Genomic DNA, 17,603 nt, shown 5'->3' on the forward strand with positions numbered 1-17,603 from the left:
CATTCCACTTGGGTTACTGATCATCTACAGTGGAACAAAGTATGTTCTTTATCCTTTTGTTCTTTCTCCAGCATTGCTTTACTATAGGTCATCGGTTTTACCACAAAGCTCAATTACACTCTCTCCCTCCCTCCCTCCCCCTCTCTCGCTGTGCCACACACATGCATGCTCACACACACACACACACAGTCATGCTATGTGTTACACTGAAGGCCAAACCTCCTGCTGGATGCTAAAAATCAGGTTGCCAGGACTTAAACCTCGCTTTATCGCACTCTATTGTTCGCTGTCTCACTCACTTGCTCACACACTCACTCACTCATTCACCCACCTAACAGGATGACGGTGGGGTTTGGTGGGGCGTGTATGACAAGACTGTACAGTGTAAGTGCTGACTGGTTGTCCTTTCACCCTTGCTATCCTGGCTCTCCCTCCCTCCCTTTCACCCAGGCATTTGACTCTCTCGCTCCCTTTCTCCGTCTGTCTCCTCCTCTTTGCTCTCCACCAAATTGTTTTTTTTTAACCCAACCTCCTCCTGTATTTTTGATAAGCAGAATATGATTGCTTTATAAAGAAAAGAAAACAATGAATGACTTCAACTGGAGTCACTATTCAGCCATCTACTGCTGCCATTTCAAAGAAAAGAAAAAGATTCACACGAATGCTTTATTGCAAACAAGAGAGTGTCTGTTTGCTTCAGTCTCTTCCTCTGCCTGTGCTCTCAGTGAGTCACAGTAAGATTGTAAGATAAAAATGATGGTGCAGATGGTGTGCTGCGACTCAATTGCAATATAATGTCCTTTATTGATTTGACACTAGCCACTGTAGTGAGTTAGTCTCATATTCAGATACTGGGAGTTGCTTTCAGAAAATAATGCTGCCATTGTGTTGAAAAGAAAAAACCCACGATGGGCTTTTCTCTTGTTTTAATGAGTTTTTGGGAATTATTGCTGGTATAATGCACACGACAATGAAAAGCAGATGCACTTGAGGAAATTGTGTAAAAAGTGAATTTAAATGAAAAAACACAAATCCACTTTTATTTTAGCTTCTAACAGCTTTAAACAGAAACACAATTTTCTTTTTACGTGTCTTAACAAATCAGCTCTGGATCGCCTTCAGTCTGTACAGAATGCAGCGGCAAGACTTTTAACTGGTATAAACAAGAGGTCACACATTACTCCAGTTTTGGCTTCTCTTCATTGGTTGCCTGTAAATTTTAGGGTTCATTTTAAAATTTTAGTTGTAACTTTTAGAGCTCTGCATGGTGAAGCTCCCCAGTATATCTCTGACCTGCTGAAACCTCATGCTTCATCCCGAGCACTTAGGTCTTCAGGTCAGAGGCTACTGGTGGTCCCACGTACTAGGTTTAAAACACGTGGGGATCGGGCTTTTCAGGCACTGGCACCTAGGCTGTGGAACTCTCTGCCGTTGTCTTTACGCTGTCTAGACTCTACTGACTCCTTTAAAAAGCAGCTGAAGACATTTTTATACAAACGGGCTTTTAACTAATTTAATTAATTTTAACTTGTATGTCTGATCTTACTGTAAAGCACTTTGTGATTTTTATCTGTGAAATGTGCTATATAAATAAATTTTACTTACTTACTTTACTTACAATTTCTGGGCCCAGTACTGTGGTGCATTATTCCATATAGGGATCTATTGAAAGTTAAGAGGTTCGTGTACATATTCAACTCCTCCATTCAGTTTCTGCATGAGAAAGACTTAGGGGTAAGCTTGGGTTAGAAATAAAGGGCTAAAATTAAAAACAGTAAAAACAGTTTTATGGGTTTGTGTAATAGTCATGATTAAAAAGATTGACTTTTGGTTTGAAAGGAGAAACTAACACGTAAAAGTCAGTTAATTTCATGACCCATTAATACACCCCAGCCTCCTCCTTACAAAGGCTTCAAAGCCAAATACAGACTAAATATAAAAGACACAGGCAACGTATTGGAACATAATTTTAAAGCCTCAAATTTAGTGGCCATATCTGAACTAGGTTTAGGTAGCTGTCAGCTAACCCAAGACTCAGACAGCTAGCTTGGTTAACAAGTTGCATTTATTACTTGTTGCAAGATTAAATGGTATGCTGATGTTTATTAGCAAAAATGCAGCTTAAAGAAAAGTGTTACTAACAGAGAAACTGAGCAGCTAAAAAAGAAATCTTTAAATAAATGCCAGCGTTGAACAAGAGTGAACATCACCTCTAAATCCACGCTAAAGTAGTGCATAACTTAAAGGGTCAATGTCATTTAATTTATTGAGTTATAATAGAAAAAAATCACCCCTTTCAGGTTTTTTTGCCCTCTTGTTGCCTGCTTGCTTCCTTTGACGACCACTCCACTCAAAATACACCTTACCCCCACCTTTCACATCGGTGCAACAGTAAAAGAAACAAATTCCTGTACATTTTTACCAAATGATAATGTATCACAAACACCAAAACTCATGATTTCATAGAGGCAACAGAAGTTTGAAGAAGGCTGTTTGATGCAACTCACTGCAAGCAGACATTTGCTTCTAACTTAAGGTAATATTTTTTTCTCATAAACTAACAAATATGAAATTATTATCAAACAAGTAATAAAAGGACATGGCTGAAATTTCATTGGCATGACGATTTCTAGCCAAATGGCACTTTCAGCAGGCCCTAAACTGTGATTTTCCGGTGCCGTCTGCATCCAGCAGTTCTACAGCCAGTTCAATCAATGAAATTGCCTGCTGGCAAAACACAGCAGGACAGATGTGGGTGGTGTGTGCAGGTTGAACTGTACTAGAAAGAGACCACGGGTGTGTCTATTTTTGTGGCATGTCAGAGGATGCACAGTAAATGTGGCAGGGATTTATTGATGTTGAACTCACCCACCCAGCCAGGAGATTAGTTTGTGGCTGCACGCCGCTTACTGTACTTTGCTTGTAATCTATATGTGCTGAGATAAATGGAGCACGGGACATTAAAGAGGCAAACATGGGGCCTCGCATGCTCGAATTTGTGTGTCCACATTTCGTATGTTGTTGTATCCGAAGCCCCACCCAAGCCTGGCACTCCACCTCAGATCATCTGCGAGAAAAGATGGGAGCCATCAGATGAATTAAAATCTGTTGCTCCTCCTCTTTTTTTCCCCCCTCGTTCTCGTTCTCTCCCTCCATGCGGACTTACGCATCCTCGTCTCGGCCAATCCGGCGGCTGGCGGAGGAGAGCTGCATGGTGAGGAGGAGGAGGAGGGGCAGGACCAGCAGCCTCCGGGGCTGGCAGCCCGCTGCTCTTCTCACAGCTGGGAGGGGAGAAGGGGAGTGATGGAGAGAAGAGGAGGAGGGAAGGTGGGGTGTGGGGAGGGAGTATGGAGAGGGAGGAGGTAATCCAATGAGACACAGAGAGGAGAGGCAGCGTGAGGGCAACGCCTCACAGCACCGGGAATCTCTCTCTATCTCCATCTTGCTCACCCCCCACCCCGCCTTTCCTCTGTGTCTGAAGCGTAAAAAACCAAAGGACTCTCATCTCCCATTCAGTCTTCTCTGTACGCTGAGGAGTGCCCTCATATTGAAAACACCTTTTTTCCCACCAAATGCTTCAATTTCACCTTTATTTTTACCGATTTTTACTTCTTTACCTGCTGCCAAAGGATGATTTGATGACCAAAAGTGACATTTTTTTCTGTTGACCTGCCGGGAGCCTGTATCTTTTACACGAGTCATCTTTGTTCTAGAGCTCACAGTTGCTGACTGTACACTGGCAGTGGGGAAATAGGTTAGTGTGCCTATCTGGTGCTGGGCAGGAGAGCTGATTGAACGTTCAGTCTGCCAGAGGAGGTAAAGAGGAGGGAGATGCCTTCCTGGTGGTAGCCTTCTGTAGCTCTGCGACTATTCGGGGAGAAGGTGACTAGAATGCTCCCGCTGAACTCCAACCTCTAGCGGAAGTATCAGCGACGGGATTTCAGGGGAGACAAAGGAAGGGAAAAAAAGCAACTGAGGCAACAGACAGACATTTGTTTTCAGTTTCTGGAGTCACTGAACAGGGTTGACCTGTGTGCACCTGCTGTCCGCGGACACCATGGATATCAACCTTCAGTCTCACCGATTTTACTTCCCTCAGATATACTGTGCTGAACCGGGGGCACAGCCACAGCTCACTGAGTTCAAAGTCAGGTAGGCATCCAATGCATGGTGGTGGGGGCGGTGTTTAGGGTGGCATCCATCAGTAGATCAGATCCATCACTCACTGGTAAACGATGGAGTCATCCGAGGCTGATACCTCTAATTGCTTTTTCCATGCAAATTTTACTTACAGCATCATGATTGCATCTTTCACCAGACCCCCAGCTGCTGCTGCTGCTGCTGCTGCTGCATATGAAACGCTTTCTGTGTATGATGAGTGCTGCTGTGAGTGGCTCATTGCCCTTGCAGGGGGATGGGGCTGCATGCTAATGTGTTTGCTAGCTGTGCAGAAAAGTGTCAGGCTCCTTGGAGAAGCAGAGGGCATTGACAGCCTATGAAGGAGATTGCCAAGTTTGGACAGTGCCACAGTTGTGCTGCATTTGCCATCCAGGAATCTATCGCCTTCTTATCGGGCGCCTCTGTGGCTTCTTTTGTTCTCTTCCTGCTGCTCTCTTTTTCTTTTTTGCTACTCTCTCCTCTCCAATCGCAGCTGAAAGTGCTCAGGGTGGCTTGTTGCACATCCACAGTCGACGCCTGCCGTCGCGCTCACAGACGCATGCTCAGACGTGCAACAGCTTTCCTCCTCTTTGTCTTGTTGAGATGTAATTGTGCTCGGACGGAGCTATTGCACTCGGGCGTGCAAGATCTGAGACCTGATGCTTTGTGACATACATGAAAAGAAATAGAAAATAATCTTCAAGCTCTCCTTATGATCTTTGCCTCTCTCATCCATCATCAATCTTTGCATGCACAGCTTGAGATGTCGTTATAATCTCGTGTGTGATACATTTGACAATTCCTCTGCTAACAGCTCTGATCAGTGCAGCTTTATGGGACTCAGAGCCAGAGTTTTGCCCCACTAAGCAGCTTTGACCTTGGCCTGGTCCAGGCTGGTGGACCAGCAGCTTTATTGGGCTGGAGCGTGTCACTGTCACAGCCTGGCCGTGCTCCCTGATGGCGCCACGGGAGTCTGAGGTCATTCGCAGCTCGGTAGCATCAGCGCGAGGAGGGAGAGGACAGAAAAGTGCAAAGTGAGAGCATCTGTTTCTGAAAGACAGAAAAGGAATAGCTCTGCTTCATCCACTTTACTCGAGCTGTCGTTGGGCATGATGTCATTATTAGATTTTCGACTCTAACATATTGGCTCACATTTCATATCTGCTGCATTTAGCCAGGTTAGTGTTTGTAGTTTTATTGTTATTATTAATGTTATTTTCACAGTGGTTTAAGCCCAGTAGACAGTTAAAGAGATTTCATCGACAGCGTTCCCACCCCTGTGAAATGTCCACATCAGCAAACCCCAGGAAATGTCAGTAAATATCAGCGTTTTTATGCAAACTGTAGCCTTAATGAAAAAAAAAGTAGTCTCACACATTTCTGGCTGTGCCTCACATCTCTATTACACGAGGGACGCACGCACACACACACACACACACACACACACACACACACACACACACACACACACACACACACACACACACACACACACAAACCCTGTGTGCATTTGCAGAGATTAACGAGGTTTAAAAGTGTAATGTGTTTTCACAAAACCAATTCAAGCCCATAAGCAATATTAATGTTTCACAAATCAGATTTTATGCAATGAATACTCGCTTAGAAAAGCTGAGCGTGGATTTGATGCACATTCATACTAAGACACTGCCGTATCTGTTCCTGTGTACACTAATCACTTTCACTCATTTTCTGGTAGTCTCCATGTTGAACCCCGCAAACAATAAAATCAGTAATGGGCAGCTTTACAAAGCAGCATCTCTAACTATATTCCTAAAAGGGTGGGCTTAAGCGATAATGAAACCAAGAGGAGCAGAGAGAAAAGAGAGGGAGAGAAAATATTAGACCAGTGGGGGGTGGAAGGGGGAGCACTGGTAAGCAGAAGGAAGAGAGAGTGGAAGCGTGAGGCAGATGGATGGAGGTGAAATTAGAGGAGAAAGGAGAAACCAGTGTGAAGGAGTAAATATGTGGCTGTTTGATCATAGACTTTGATGTGGCATACACCCTGAAAGAAAAACATGTGCAATGGATGCTGGGATATTAGCACCAGCTTCATAGTGGCCAAGCTGGGTAACTAGAGTATAGCCAGATAACCATGACAACCAATGCTGGCCAACGCATGAGAGCATAGATACGTATACAGTGCATGTATACATAGCAATGCACACAGGCTATGCATACGAAGAGCAAGAGCGCTTCTGTTTCAGTGCCTCCTGCAACTACAAAAAACCCTTCTTATTTATTGTGCAGACCCAGTGCACTGATATTTATTAAAGAATAATAAATCATAGTTTCAGTTTTGGATCGCCCACTTAGTATAGTCAATATGCCAAGTCTGTATATTTTAAGCAACGTCCACATATAAATTGTTTGTCTGTCTTCCACTGCAACCAGTTCTGACTCTCAGCTGACCCCAGGCCTGGCCAGAAGCTCCTTCTTGTCTTTTTATAATGTAATGTTTCTAATGTTAGTGCTGATGCACTTTAGCAATCATTTTCAATGTGAGGAAGACAAAAACCAACAAAAGTCATTAAAATCATTAAAAGCTATTTGGCTAGGTTTAGAAGGAAAATCAAGGTTTGAGTAAAATATATATTAAATACACATTAAAGGATAAACTTGGATGACTTTTCCCCCAGTTTAAAACTTCTGATAAAACTGTGATTTTTCCTGTTTTGGCCTCGCTCTTGATAGAAATGGGCCTTGATGGCCAACTCTCCCCTTCAGCTCTCTCTCTTCGTTCACCTTGAAAGCCTCAGACTTAAATCCAAGAGCTGCTGTAATGTAAGTTATTGCTTGAGGATTAAGTCATGGGATGAGGGAAGAGGCTTTCTGTTTTTCAGGATTCTCCGAGGAGACTAAATGTCTGCGTTGTTCCGCACCGTGGCCTGACAGATTAGTGATGGAGTCTACCACACATGCATGTCAAACATAAGAAAGCTCCAATGGAAATCTGTGAAATATTCTAGGTCAGTGACTCTGGTGACTGATGATCTTTGACACAAACATGTAGGATGCTACGGCTTGTTCACAGGATTGAGTCGCCCAATTACAGACACTTGCGAGTATGTTTTATGCAGACTGTTAGGATTTTCCATGGAGAGCACTTAACCTAATGGCCTTTAGCTAATGCTCAACTATAAAAGGGATCATATGTAAACATGTCTGTGCTGACTGTAGTCCTTGTGTGTCGGGGGGTGGGTGGGTGCACAGTAGGCAGTTAAATGGCATCATGGGTGAGAAGGAGCACACCCTCTGGGCACAGCTACAGCTTTCTTTTTTTCCTTTGAGGGATGGGAAGGTACATATTTTAGACGTTGCCAGTCTTTATGCTCCAGCTATGCTCTCACCTTCAACCTCCTCCCTGTTGGGAATTTTTTTTCCCTATGTCAAATGGAGACGCATGCATTTTTTAAAGCTGCTCCCACTTCTCGCTCTATTTCCTGTCTTCCGTATCTCTCTGCCTCCTCGATTTATCTTTTTTGTTTCCATCTTAATTTCTGATTCTCTTCTGTGATCCTCCTCTTTTCTCTTCCCTTCATTTATTCTTCATATTCTTGCCTTTGTCCTCTTCTTCCTCCTCTCAGCATGAGGTCCATCCATTTGAGCCCCTGGGTTGATCTGCAGCTTGACTGACCTCCCTAAATGCATGCACGCGCTTACCAATGGCAGACAACCAAGTTTTGCTCCTCCAATATGTTTACAGCAGTGCACAGCTTCACTTGGATAGAGACAAGGGCAGCCTCGGGCTCTTTGCTGAGTATTAAAGATTCCAGCAAATGCTCATTAGAGTAAAATCAAGGTTCCCACGAACAACTAGCTAGACAGGAAAGTCTGGCTTCTTGCTGCAGCCTTTAAATCCACACCTGCAATAAAGATGAAATGCTTTTTAAATCTGGGCTTTAGCATTTGGGAAATATGCTTATTTGCTTAATTGAAAATTGATAGCACTCTTGCACGAATAAAGAATAAATAGATCCACAGCCAGCACTCTGCATAGCATGAGAAATGTCATATCTTTAGCTTTACAGGTACTGACATGTCATAGCTATAAAGTTCTCCATACAAGCAAATATGTTTCCCTAAAGTGTCCCTGCAGGTCTCACATTTCATCTTAATGTATCTAATCTCAAATCCCATAGTTTGTTTCGGGCTGCCATCCACTCATTGGGGATCTGTTGACTGTGTGCTGTCTCTGTCAGTGCTGTTATGTCAGAGGATTATCGAAAGGTTGTTCAATCCCCGGCTTGGACAGTCTCAGTCGTTGTGTCCTTGGGCAAGACACTTCACCTGTTGCCTACTGGTGGTGGTCAGAGGGCCCGGTGGCGCCAGTGTCCGGCAGCCTCGCCTCTGTCAGTGCGCCCCAGGGTGGCTGTGGCTACAATGTAGCTGCCATCACCAGTGTGTGAATGAATGGGTGGATGATTGAATGTGTAAAGTGCTTTGGGGGCCTTAGTAAAGCGCTATACAAATACAGGCCATTTACCATTGTGCCTTGCAGAGACATAAAGGACCATCCGAAGTCTTAAATCCTCTGTCGCTGACATTATTTTTCAACTTTCTTCTGTCACTATAATGTAATCCAAGCAGGGTCAGACGGAGACAATCCTCAGTTTAATTCCGTTGTTCCACCTGGTGTCTCGTCTCTCTGATGGGAAGATAAGTCAGAAGTGTGCAGGATGGTGTAAAGGCAGCGGTTTTGCTGACTGGAAGTCCTTACAGCTACAGACGGGAATGAAAACCACTGTTAATATCAAGGCAAGAGTTTCTCATCCGCTATGCTGAAAAATGCATGCAGGTGTTGGCCAAACATGAAAGTTGAGAGCACCTAATCTTAAATTAAACCTCCTGCCCTGCCCAGCATGATTTCCCACTGCCTTTTCAGAGACTCAGCATTAGCTCTCAGGGGTAAGGAAACTCTTAAATGCTTTATGCAATCATGCGGCACAGCCGTAAAAGAAACCTTGTGCTCTCTTCGCAGGCTTTCAGCTGGTATTAAACCATAAATTCAGACCTCTTTCTTGGCACCACATCGTCGTGTTATTCCTTTCGGCTGTCCCAGCTGACCTCTGCGGACTGCCGGAGGCGTTCAAGGCATTATTTGGTGTTGGGAAAGCGAACAACAAAACCTTCACAGCAATGAATCATGAACACTAGGCACATCACGTAGTTGGATGTAGTTATAGTTTATAGGTCTGCATTTACCGTCTTTTAGAGACAGAGATTAGAACTCACACAATATTTCACAGCGGCACATACACAAACTTCCACTTACTCAAATGGATGCACCCTCAGATGCACAGTTGCAGCACTGAGAGACAGTCATTTGATGAGACGGGGCATTGTGCGCGCTGTAATTACAGAGTACGCTGTCTGTGGGCTTATGTTGCTGTTTTTTTAATTCATCTCTCACTGCTCATTCATCTTTTCTTCCCAGCCATATTTTCTAGGCCAAGCGAAGATTCCACTCCAGTTGTCATGCCAACAGATTAGCGTGCTCTTGCGTGGTCTCAGCAGTAGACTCTAGGAGTGCATGCGTGTGCACGTGATCTTCTGAGTGTGTGTGTGTGTGTTTGTATGCATCTTCTCTGTGGGGTTGCCGGCTCTGACATGCATTCAGATACACACGAGCTGAATATAATCAACTGTGTGTTCACATAGTCGTACACACAGTGTTTGAATAAAAAGCTTTTCATTATCTAGTCTATCACACATCATGTAGTTATTTAAACTCATTTTCCTGAGCATACCAGCATCGCCTCTTGTCTTGGAAAAATGGAACGGTTAATATTTGGGCTAAAAGCACAGACTATATAGACACAAAACACCACAATGTTACCTTGTGGTTTGTGGACCTCTATTAAATATTGTGCCTGTTGCCATCTTAAATTTTTTTTATGTTTTTTTGCACGGCACAGTTTTTAAAAGTACTACTCTATCTGCTGATACTAATTAGCTTGGCGAGCATTGTAAATTCATAACAAATAGTATGGAAGTGGTCTGGCTACAAGTAGTCAGACCTTTAAAAGTACTTACAAGAAAACTGTTCCCACTAAACGTGGAAACAACAAACTGGTTTCACCATTTGAGACAAAAACACACTATTGAGACAACCTGGATATGCAGGCACATGAGGAGGAGCAGCTGGTTATATGTGACCCAAAAGTTAAAAAAGAAACAAACAATGATTATAGCATCACTGGAGAAAACAGTGGATGGAAATTAGTTATGCAGTTATGTTTTATGGCCAGAAATATGATGAAAACACACAAGTGGAAAAGGAGGTCTTTAAGCAAGTGGTTAAAAAGCTCTTGCCAAGATACAACATCCCAGGGAGACCTTATTTGTTAAGCAGTTATGTTATACTTGAACTTTTTTGTCCTTAGGTTTGTCTTGTGCTTTGTTACTACTGTTGCAATATGATGCTGCTGGCACTTTGTGGCAGTAGATTCACACTTTGAATTAGGTAGCCTGTCATCAGTGACAACAGCTCATTAGAAAAGAAGGATGGAAAATACCCTTTGTTTTGTTTGTACTATCGGTGACTGCTGTCTGCAAACTACAGTAAAATATTTTCTCTATATAGTCAGAAATATTATTGCAAGTTTGCTTAAAATATCATGAGGCTATATAATCCACCTTTATACCACAGTGCATCGATACGCACCTCACCCAAAACATAAGGAAAAGGTTTAAAGTTTATTACAATCAAAACAATATCCAGATCAAGACTTTCTGGGTACCAAACTACAAACTTTTTAAAATCTGATGTGATTTTGGGCATTTTAAACATGGATATAATTTTTGGAACCAGTCGCAAGTGGCCACATGTCACAGTTACCTGCAGAAATCGGGCCAGAAAGAGAGATAATTTTAAACTCTGTCTCCTCAGAGATGAACTTTAAAATCCGCTGCTCTATTTTGGTTCTAATATGCCGTGTCATATCCAACAATAACAACTATTACTGAGTCACATACAGCAGTTTTTTCTTGAAACCCAGCTTAATAGCCAGTCTGTTTGTAAAGAGTCATAAGATGTTAACCATGACATTTACAAAGCCTGAATTTCACACATGAAATTTGTAACCCATGTCAGTCAGGGGTTATTTTTAGGCTTTTCCTTTGCAAGTTGAGCACTTTGGTTTGTTTTATTGCTGTTTGTATTAGAGCGGCAGGCTGTTTGACAGTCTGCTGTCTGCTCAGGCCCATGTTTCTCTCTTCTGAGTCTTCACTTTTCGGCCAGCCCCCACCACCACAGCACCACCAAAACCTCAAATACGCAGGCAAGCGAGCTGCTTATGTAAGCGGCCTGCATACCGGGCTGAGAGTTTACTTTTCTGTAGCCCATTTTTCACAGATATATACAAAAGCACGCTTCAATGGATAAACATGAAGTGATTTATACCATGGGGCGGTAGACACACTCACATGCACACACACATGCTCACAGAAAACAAGAGAGGTGTTCTTTTAGAATTTAAAAAGAGCCAGAATAAAATTTAATTCGCTGATACCTTGAAGCTGAAGGACGTGTATCACAGACATCTTCACCATTTCATTTCCTGACGTCATATCAAGTGTGCACAGGCATAAATAACAATTCATTTTTATTTCAGATCTGTTTTCAAACCTGCCAAACATGATACGACTAATCCTTCAACACACGATCACATAAACGTAACTTTACTAATCATATAATGGGTTTTTATTTAAAAAAAAAAAACTATGGCAAGCTAACTCTGTCTTACTGATTTCTTTCACAGTACTATGCAAAAGTCTTGAGCCGCCTCTCATTTCTTGAAATTTTGCTTACTTTTGTCATTTTTGAGAATTGGTCTTAATAGAGTAAAGAAGGCATGTCAGACCTAAAAAACTATCTACATTTCATGAACACTATCTGTCCTGTTCCTTTAGAAATAGGGGGAAAAAATAATCTAAAACAGGACCTGAGAGATCCATTTGTGATTCACTGAAGCTTTATCAGAAATGATATCAATAGATGGAAGTGAAATGGGTAGAAAAGGTAATTCAAAACTGAATTGTATTGAAGCGGTGCGAGATCACCTTGACAGAGAACTGAACAAAAGGCAGCGAGAGTTTTGCACTGTACTCTATATTAGTTGGCTTATTAGCTGATTGCTATCAGAAAAACAGCCAAAGAAAATGGAATCATTTTGTTATTGTAACTTTAATATAATCTAAATGACATTTCATTTTTTTTCTAGTTCAGCATTTTAGAATATGGCTTACTCCCATTAAAATGTTGCCCATGAGTGTTGAGGTCCTTTAGCAGATTTGTTTTCAAACACAGAGAATAATGCATGTCAAAGCTTTTTGATTAAAAGAAAAAAGTTTTAGGAGAAGCGCAGACATGTTCTGGCATCCAGTACAGCAGACTCTAGCTTCACTAAAACTGCAGAAGCAACTGGGAGAAACTCCTCGAGCCACTGATTGTGCATATTCGCCGTGTAAATGGGTGCTTGCCGAGACGCTGGGATAGATGCAGAACACTTAACCAAAGTGGCTCCTCATTGTGCCAACTGGCCCCAGTGGTTGGATTGCAGTAGAACACAGTTTATCCTATTTTCTATGAAAGCTGAGCTTTAGTTCAGGCTCGCTTTGCTCTGACACGCTTATAAATCTTTAAGCTGTCAGCTGTTCTTCTCTCTGCCTTATGCAGCTTTGATGTTTCATGCAGCGGACGCTCACATGTGCAGAAATACACGCGCATGCTTGTTTGCACTCTACAAGAACTTCCATTGTGCACCATTTTTGGCCACTTCGCAGGCAGAGGATTCTGCATCATTCTCCTGTCTAGGAGAACAGAGAGCATTTTGTAAAGGAGTTAGACAAAAAAAAAAAGACAAACAATTTGTGGTGCCGATTGTTCTGCCAGCTAACTCTCGGGATTTGGCTGTTCCCCCTAAGCAGCTGCCTGCGGGACAAAAAGACACTTTCTGAAAGCTGCCTTTCTCCTCTTCTACTTAACCAGAAATAGAAAGAAAACAAAAACTTTAGTACCATAATTTATCCAGTAATCGAGTATAATAAATCTTAAAAACCAGTAAGGCAGTGGGAGAAATGGGGAAGAGTCACCAGAGCAGCAGACAGTAATATTAGCCAGGAATGTTGGAGGGATTTAAACCTTAGTCTGGAAATAATGGAGCTGCTTTCCTGGCTGTGTTTTCCTCAAGGTTGCTTCTGCAGCATGTTCTGGGGCTACGTGAACACAACTGCTGTTTTTGGATATAAGGAGCAGCACAGCAAATTGGAGAAGCAATATTTGCTTTTAAACGCCTAAGATTGTGTGTTTGAGCCAATTTCTACACCATGATGTACTGTAACCCTCACCTCACCTGAACACACAGATACACACTGATATTTGATACTAAAGTCATCCTCTGTGATGACTAAGCACAGTCAATTACAGTATGTGTATGTACCTTTTTACTGCACTTAAAAAAGATTGCATCAATAGTGTATGGTGTGCAGTGTTTTGAGTGGCCTGTTTACTGGAAAACAGCACTGAGTCTGTGTCAGTGGTGGCGTGTTATCAGGATGTTTATTATGCGTGTATTAACCTCTTGGTCTGCTTCAGCAGCATCACTGGACAAGCTAATCCATCAAATCAGTTTAGAACTTCTTGATCCCCGAATGACAGTCACTGCTGCCGGACAGCACATTTCCATTCATGGACTATAGTGTCATCCAGTTTGTTTGATTGTGTTCTGTAGCTATCGTTTTCAAAACTCGGTGAATTGCAAGGAAAAGAGTGCAGAAAATCCTCAGCGAGCAAGAGGAGTGAAAAGAATTTACAGTTTTGATGGGATTAACTGCTGTTACATGCAGAAGACATAGAGAGAGCGCATTCATCAAAAGTTTGAATGCACAGAAGAAAATTAGACAAATTTGTTATTACATTTTTTTTTTGTATCATACATAGACACTCAAAAAACTTAAAATATCTTCCACGTAATGTCAGATATTTTACTTATATATAGTTTGTTTGAAGCTGAAGAAATACTTTATTTTATTACAATATATCATAATTAAGTAGCATTTTCCCTTGTTTGCCTCCATTTATCTCCTTATATCATCCTGGTATTCCTATTTATCCATATTATATATTCTGTATTTATATATGTGTGTATATATGGTATATTTATGCTTTTATCCTTACTCTCATTCCCCTTTATTGTATCTGTAACATGCAACTTCTGTCGGTGCTGTGCTACTGGAAACTGGATTTCTCAGAGGAACTCACCCGAGGGATTAATAAAGTTTAATCTAATCTAATTTATCTCCTTATAATCTGTATATGAAGCTACGTTTAAATTAGAAGTTTATGGGTGAATATGCCAATAATTAAAAGTCAGTCAATAATTTTTCCAACATTGAGATCTCTAATGCAGTTTACAAAACAGCTGTTCTGTTTTGTTCAGTTAGTGTGCGATTTCTCATTTCTCACATACAATGCAAAGTTAAAATTTCGATTTTGCTAGACGAGTGAGCACAACTTTAATCATACTAGGGCATGCAGTACTTGGAGATTGTGGCACAACCAAAATGCAATAAACTTGTGATCTTTGAATGCTGGCTTGGAAGACAGCGACCAGGTCTGCAATGACTCGGAGTCGTTAAAAGCGAGGTTTAAAGAGGGATATTGTGGGTTTGGGGAGCTCTAAGTTCTTGTCTAGCAGAGCAGTGTGGGGAAATGACTTACTTGGAAAAAAGTCAAACTACACTTTTTGTTGTAGATTTTTCTGTTGTGTACAGTCAGCTGACTTGTGCTTCTGCTGCTGCTGCTGTTTCTGAGGTTTCCTCTCTTTGTGAATTCACCAAACTACATTCTACAACACGTACCCCAACATGAGCCATCTTCTCCAAGCAGGTCCTGTTACTCTGGAAGTTATACTTCCATCATTAAACCCTCTGTTGCAGAATTCTCTCATCTCATCTCTCATCGTTACATCCAAGAGTTTACATTTCAAGTTCATCAGATTCCACTGGCAGTCCTAAACTTGGAAAAGAAACTCTCATCTTCCTCTCCTGTCCTCTCTTTCTTACATCTTCCTGATCACATATTATCATTTATTCTTCCCTGGGAAAGCTAGCACAAAAACAGTTGTGTCACATTTGTCCAGCCATTTGAAAGGCTGAATTTCAAATTAACTGTCACTTGTAAAAAGAAAAAAAAGTTTCTGTTTATGCTTCCTCTTCATCTCCAAGGCTAGATAGATAATCAAGTACTGCGAACACAGATGTATTGACATCTGGATCATGCACACTTCTCAGTGATGAGACAGAAAACAGGATGTGTGCAGGTGGGCTCATTTAGTAGCTGAAACATCAGAGCCATTGAATTAGTTAGTTTATTACTCTAGTGTGAATGAGTCATCACGTTAAAGATTAGTTTTCACTTTTTGTCAGATTTGATCACTATCAACTCAAATTTGCCCAAAGTATGACATGATTATTGCTTTCACAGTAAACATCAAACATTACTTTAACTGTTTGTTCATCAGTCCTCTGTGCAAAGGCCTATGACCTGAATGAGGAAGTGAATCTAATCATCTTTGCACAATATGAAAGGAACTTAAAAGTTGCAGGGCTGCGGCCAGTGTTTGAGCCACTTTGAAAATGTAACTTCACTGCAGTCTTCATACAGCCATAGAGGGGTTTAGATAGGAATCTGTACTGTGCGCACACACAAATTTGCATACAGCTACAGCTATTTTAGGCAGATTCTTCTTTGTTGTTAGCGCACCGCTGCCTTGAGCAGCAAGGCCCCAGAAAGTGGAGCAGCACAATAGCTTTGATGTTGTGATGTCTGCAGGGTGTTGTACTGTAAGAGCTGCAGCCAGTATACTGAGAGAGACAGGGACACATATATGTATGTGTGTGTATATATATGTATATATATATATGTGTGTTTATGTGTATAAGACTTTCCAACAGCACAGATTACTGCTGAAGACAAAACCTGAACTGACACACTGCAAATGCTCAGAGCTAAACGTGTCGACGGCAGTTCACACAGGGAGAGTGGCACAAAAGTTAAAGACAGAGTGGACTGACAGTAATACTGCAGATATACTATATTGTTAGCACCAGCTATAAGAGATGTTGTTTCCCTTCTTGGGTTGCTGACTCATAGCATGGAAAATTCATTCCAGTGGTAAAAAAGGTCTGATGAAATCCTGAATGCATATTTTATTCATCTCAGAAAGAAAAACCAGCTCGCACAGCAGTGATTCAATCTCTGCTCTTATGCAAAATGCCATTACCGAGCAGTTATTGTGCTAAATTTAAATTCCACCTCCCTCTGGTTTGCCAATTTATCAGCAAAAGAGAGGATCAAAGTGCTAATTATGTTTCATGCCTCATCTTTATTTATTTATTTTTAATGTGTATCGCATCTAAAACACTTCCCTCTCCTCTGCATATGTGTTTTTTTTTTAAATACCTGTGTTTCCTCTCGTCTGACAGCTTTGCTGTTCTGCTGTTCATGACAGATCAGACGAGTCACGCCAGAAGAGTAAATCTTGCGCGAGCACACAGGAAGCTTGGCACTTGGAACGTAACGCTTTGACTTTGCAGGTTAGGGTGCACAAATGTGACGGAGCCAGGTGCCAGTTAATTGAAGGATCACTGCAAAACGCTTATGAACAGCAATCACTGGCTCACACGCTGAGCAGATCTTCAAGAAACAGATAAATCTGTGTGGGAGAGAGGCGAGGTAAGAAAAGCCAAAGATCAAAGTGAAAGACTTTGAGTTGGACAAGCATCTTATTAACCCTTAGCTGACCTGAGACCCAGAGGAAAAGCGCCTAATGGGCACATTCTCTGTGCTTTTAAGAGAAGAAAATAAATAGGAGGCATACACGGGTGTTTCTGGGGCATAATTAGTCTTCACTCCTGCAAACATTTAGCAGCATGAATGAATAATTCATGTGTTTATCATTACACACTCATTAATCTGACCTTAGACACTCAAGATGACTCATTAACTCAATCCCAAAAAAGCATGCGCAAAAGCTAACTTTATAGTTTCTGTGATGCAATTTTATGTTAAAGTCATTTAGACTATCAGGGTTACATCATTCAGCTTTCTGCTGTGCGTAAAGATCGGGACTCTTTCTGCTGCATGCCTCGTTTTGAGTTCAGCATCAGAGGATTCTGGGAGAAAAGATGCAGCAATAATGCACCAGAGCCGGTCGCTGTCAGTGTTTATGTTGCATCCTGTCGCCTATGGGTGCAGTCATCATTGTCAAGGTTACATTACTCAAAGTCACTGAGGGGTGAAAGCATTTCTGACCTTGGCCTGTTTACAGCTTCAGCTTCAGAGCCCGGCCAGAGCTGTTATAACGCTAAAGAAAATCATCTTTGTACGCAGAGGCAAGGCTGAAATGAGTGAGCGCCCTTTG

At 41.8% G+C, this 17,603-nt stretch overlaps 1 protein-coding gene across 3 annotated transcripts in view; it reads left to right on the forward strand.

The window, feature by feature from the left end:
- The window catches only part of evlb (Enah/Vasp-like b), a 48,323-nt gene that overhangs the window by 9,025 nt on the left and 21,695 nt on the right, over window positions 1–17,603 (forward strand). Inside the window, exon 1 of one of the 3 annotated variants that reach the window (XM_085431447.1) lies at window positions 3,312–4,152. The exons of 1 other annotated variant lie outside the window; for it this stretch is intronic. In XM_085431447.1, the coding sequence (XP_085287573.1) occupies window positions 4,058–4,152 (95 nt within the window). In that variant the 5' untranslated portion in view covers window positions 3,312–4,057. Of the gene's footprint in view, window positions 1–3,311; window positions 4,153–17,603 lie in introns of those variants that run through there. One more of the 3 variants, XM_085431446.1, reaches the window with a different exon arrangement.

The sequence above is a fragment of the Copadichromis virginalis genome, linkage group LG15, assembly GCF_057382275.1.
Source record: "Copadichromis virginalis isolate Kocher_CV1m ecotype Utaka linkage group LG15, C_Virginalis_male_GT1.1, whole genome shotgun sequence".
Classification (NCBI taxonomy): Eukaryota; Metazoa; Chordata; class Actinopteri; order Cichliformes; family Cichlidae; genus Copadichromis; species Copadichromis virginalis.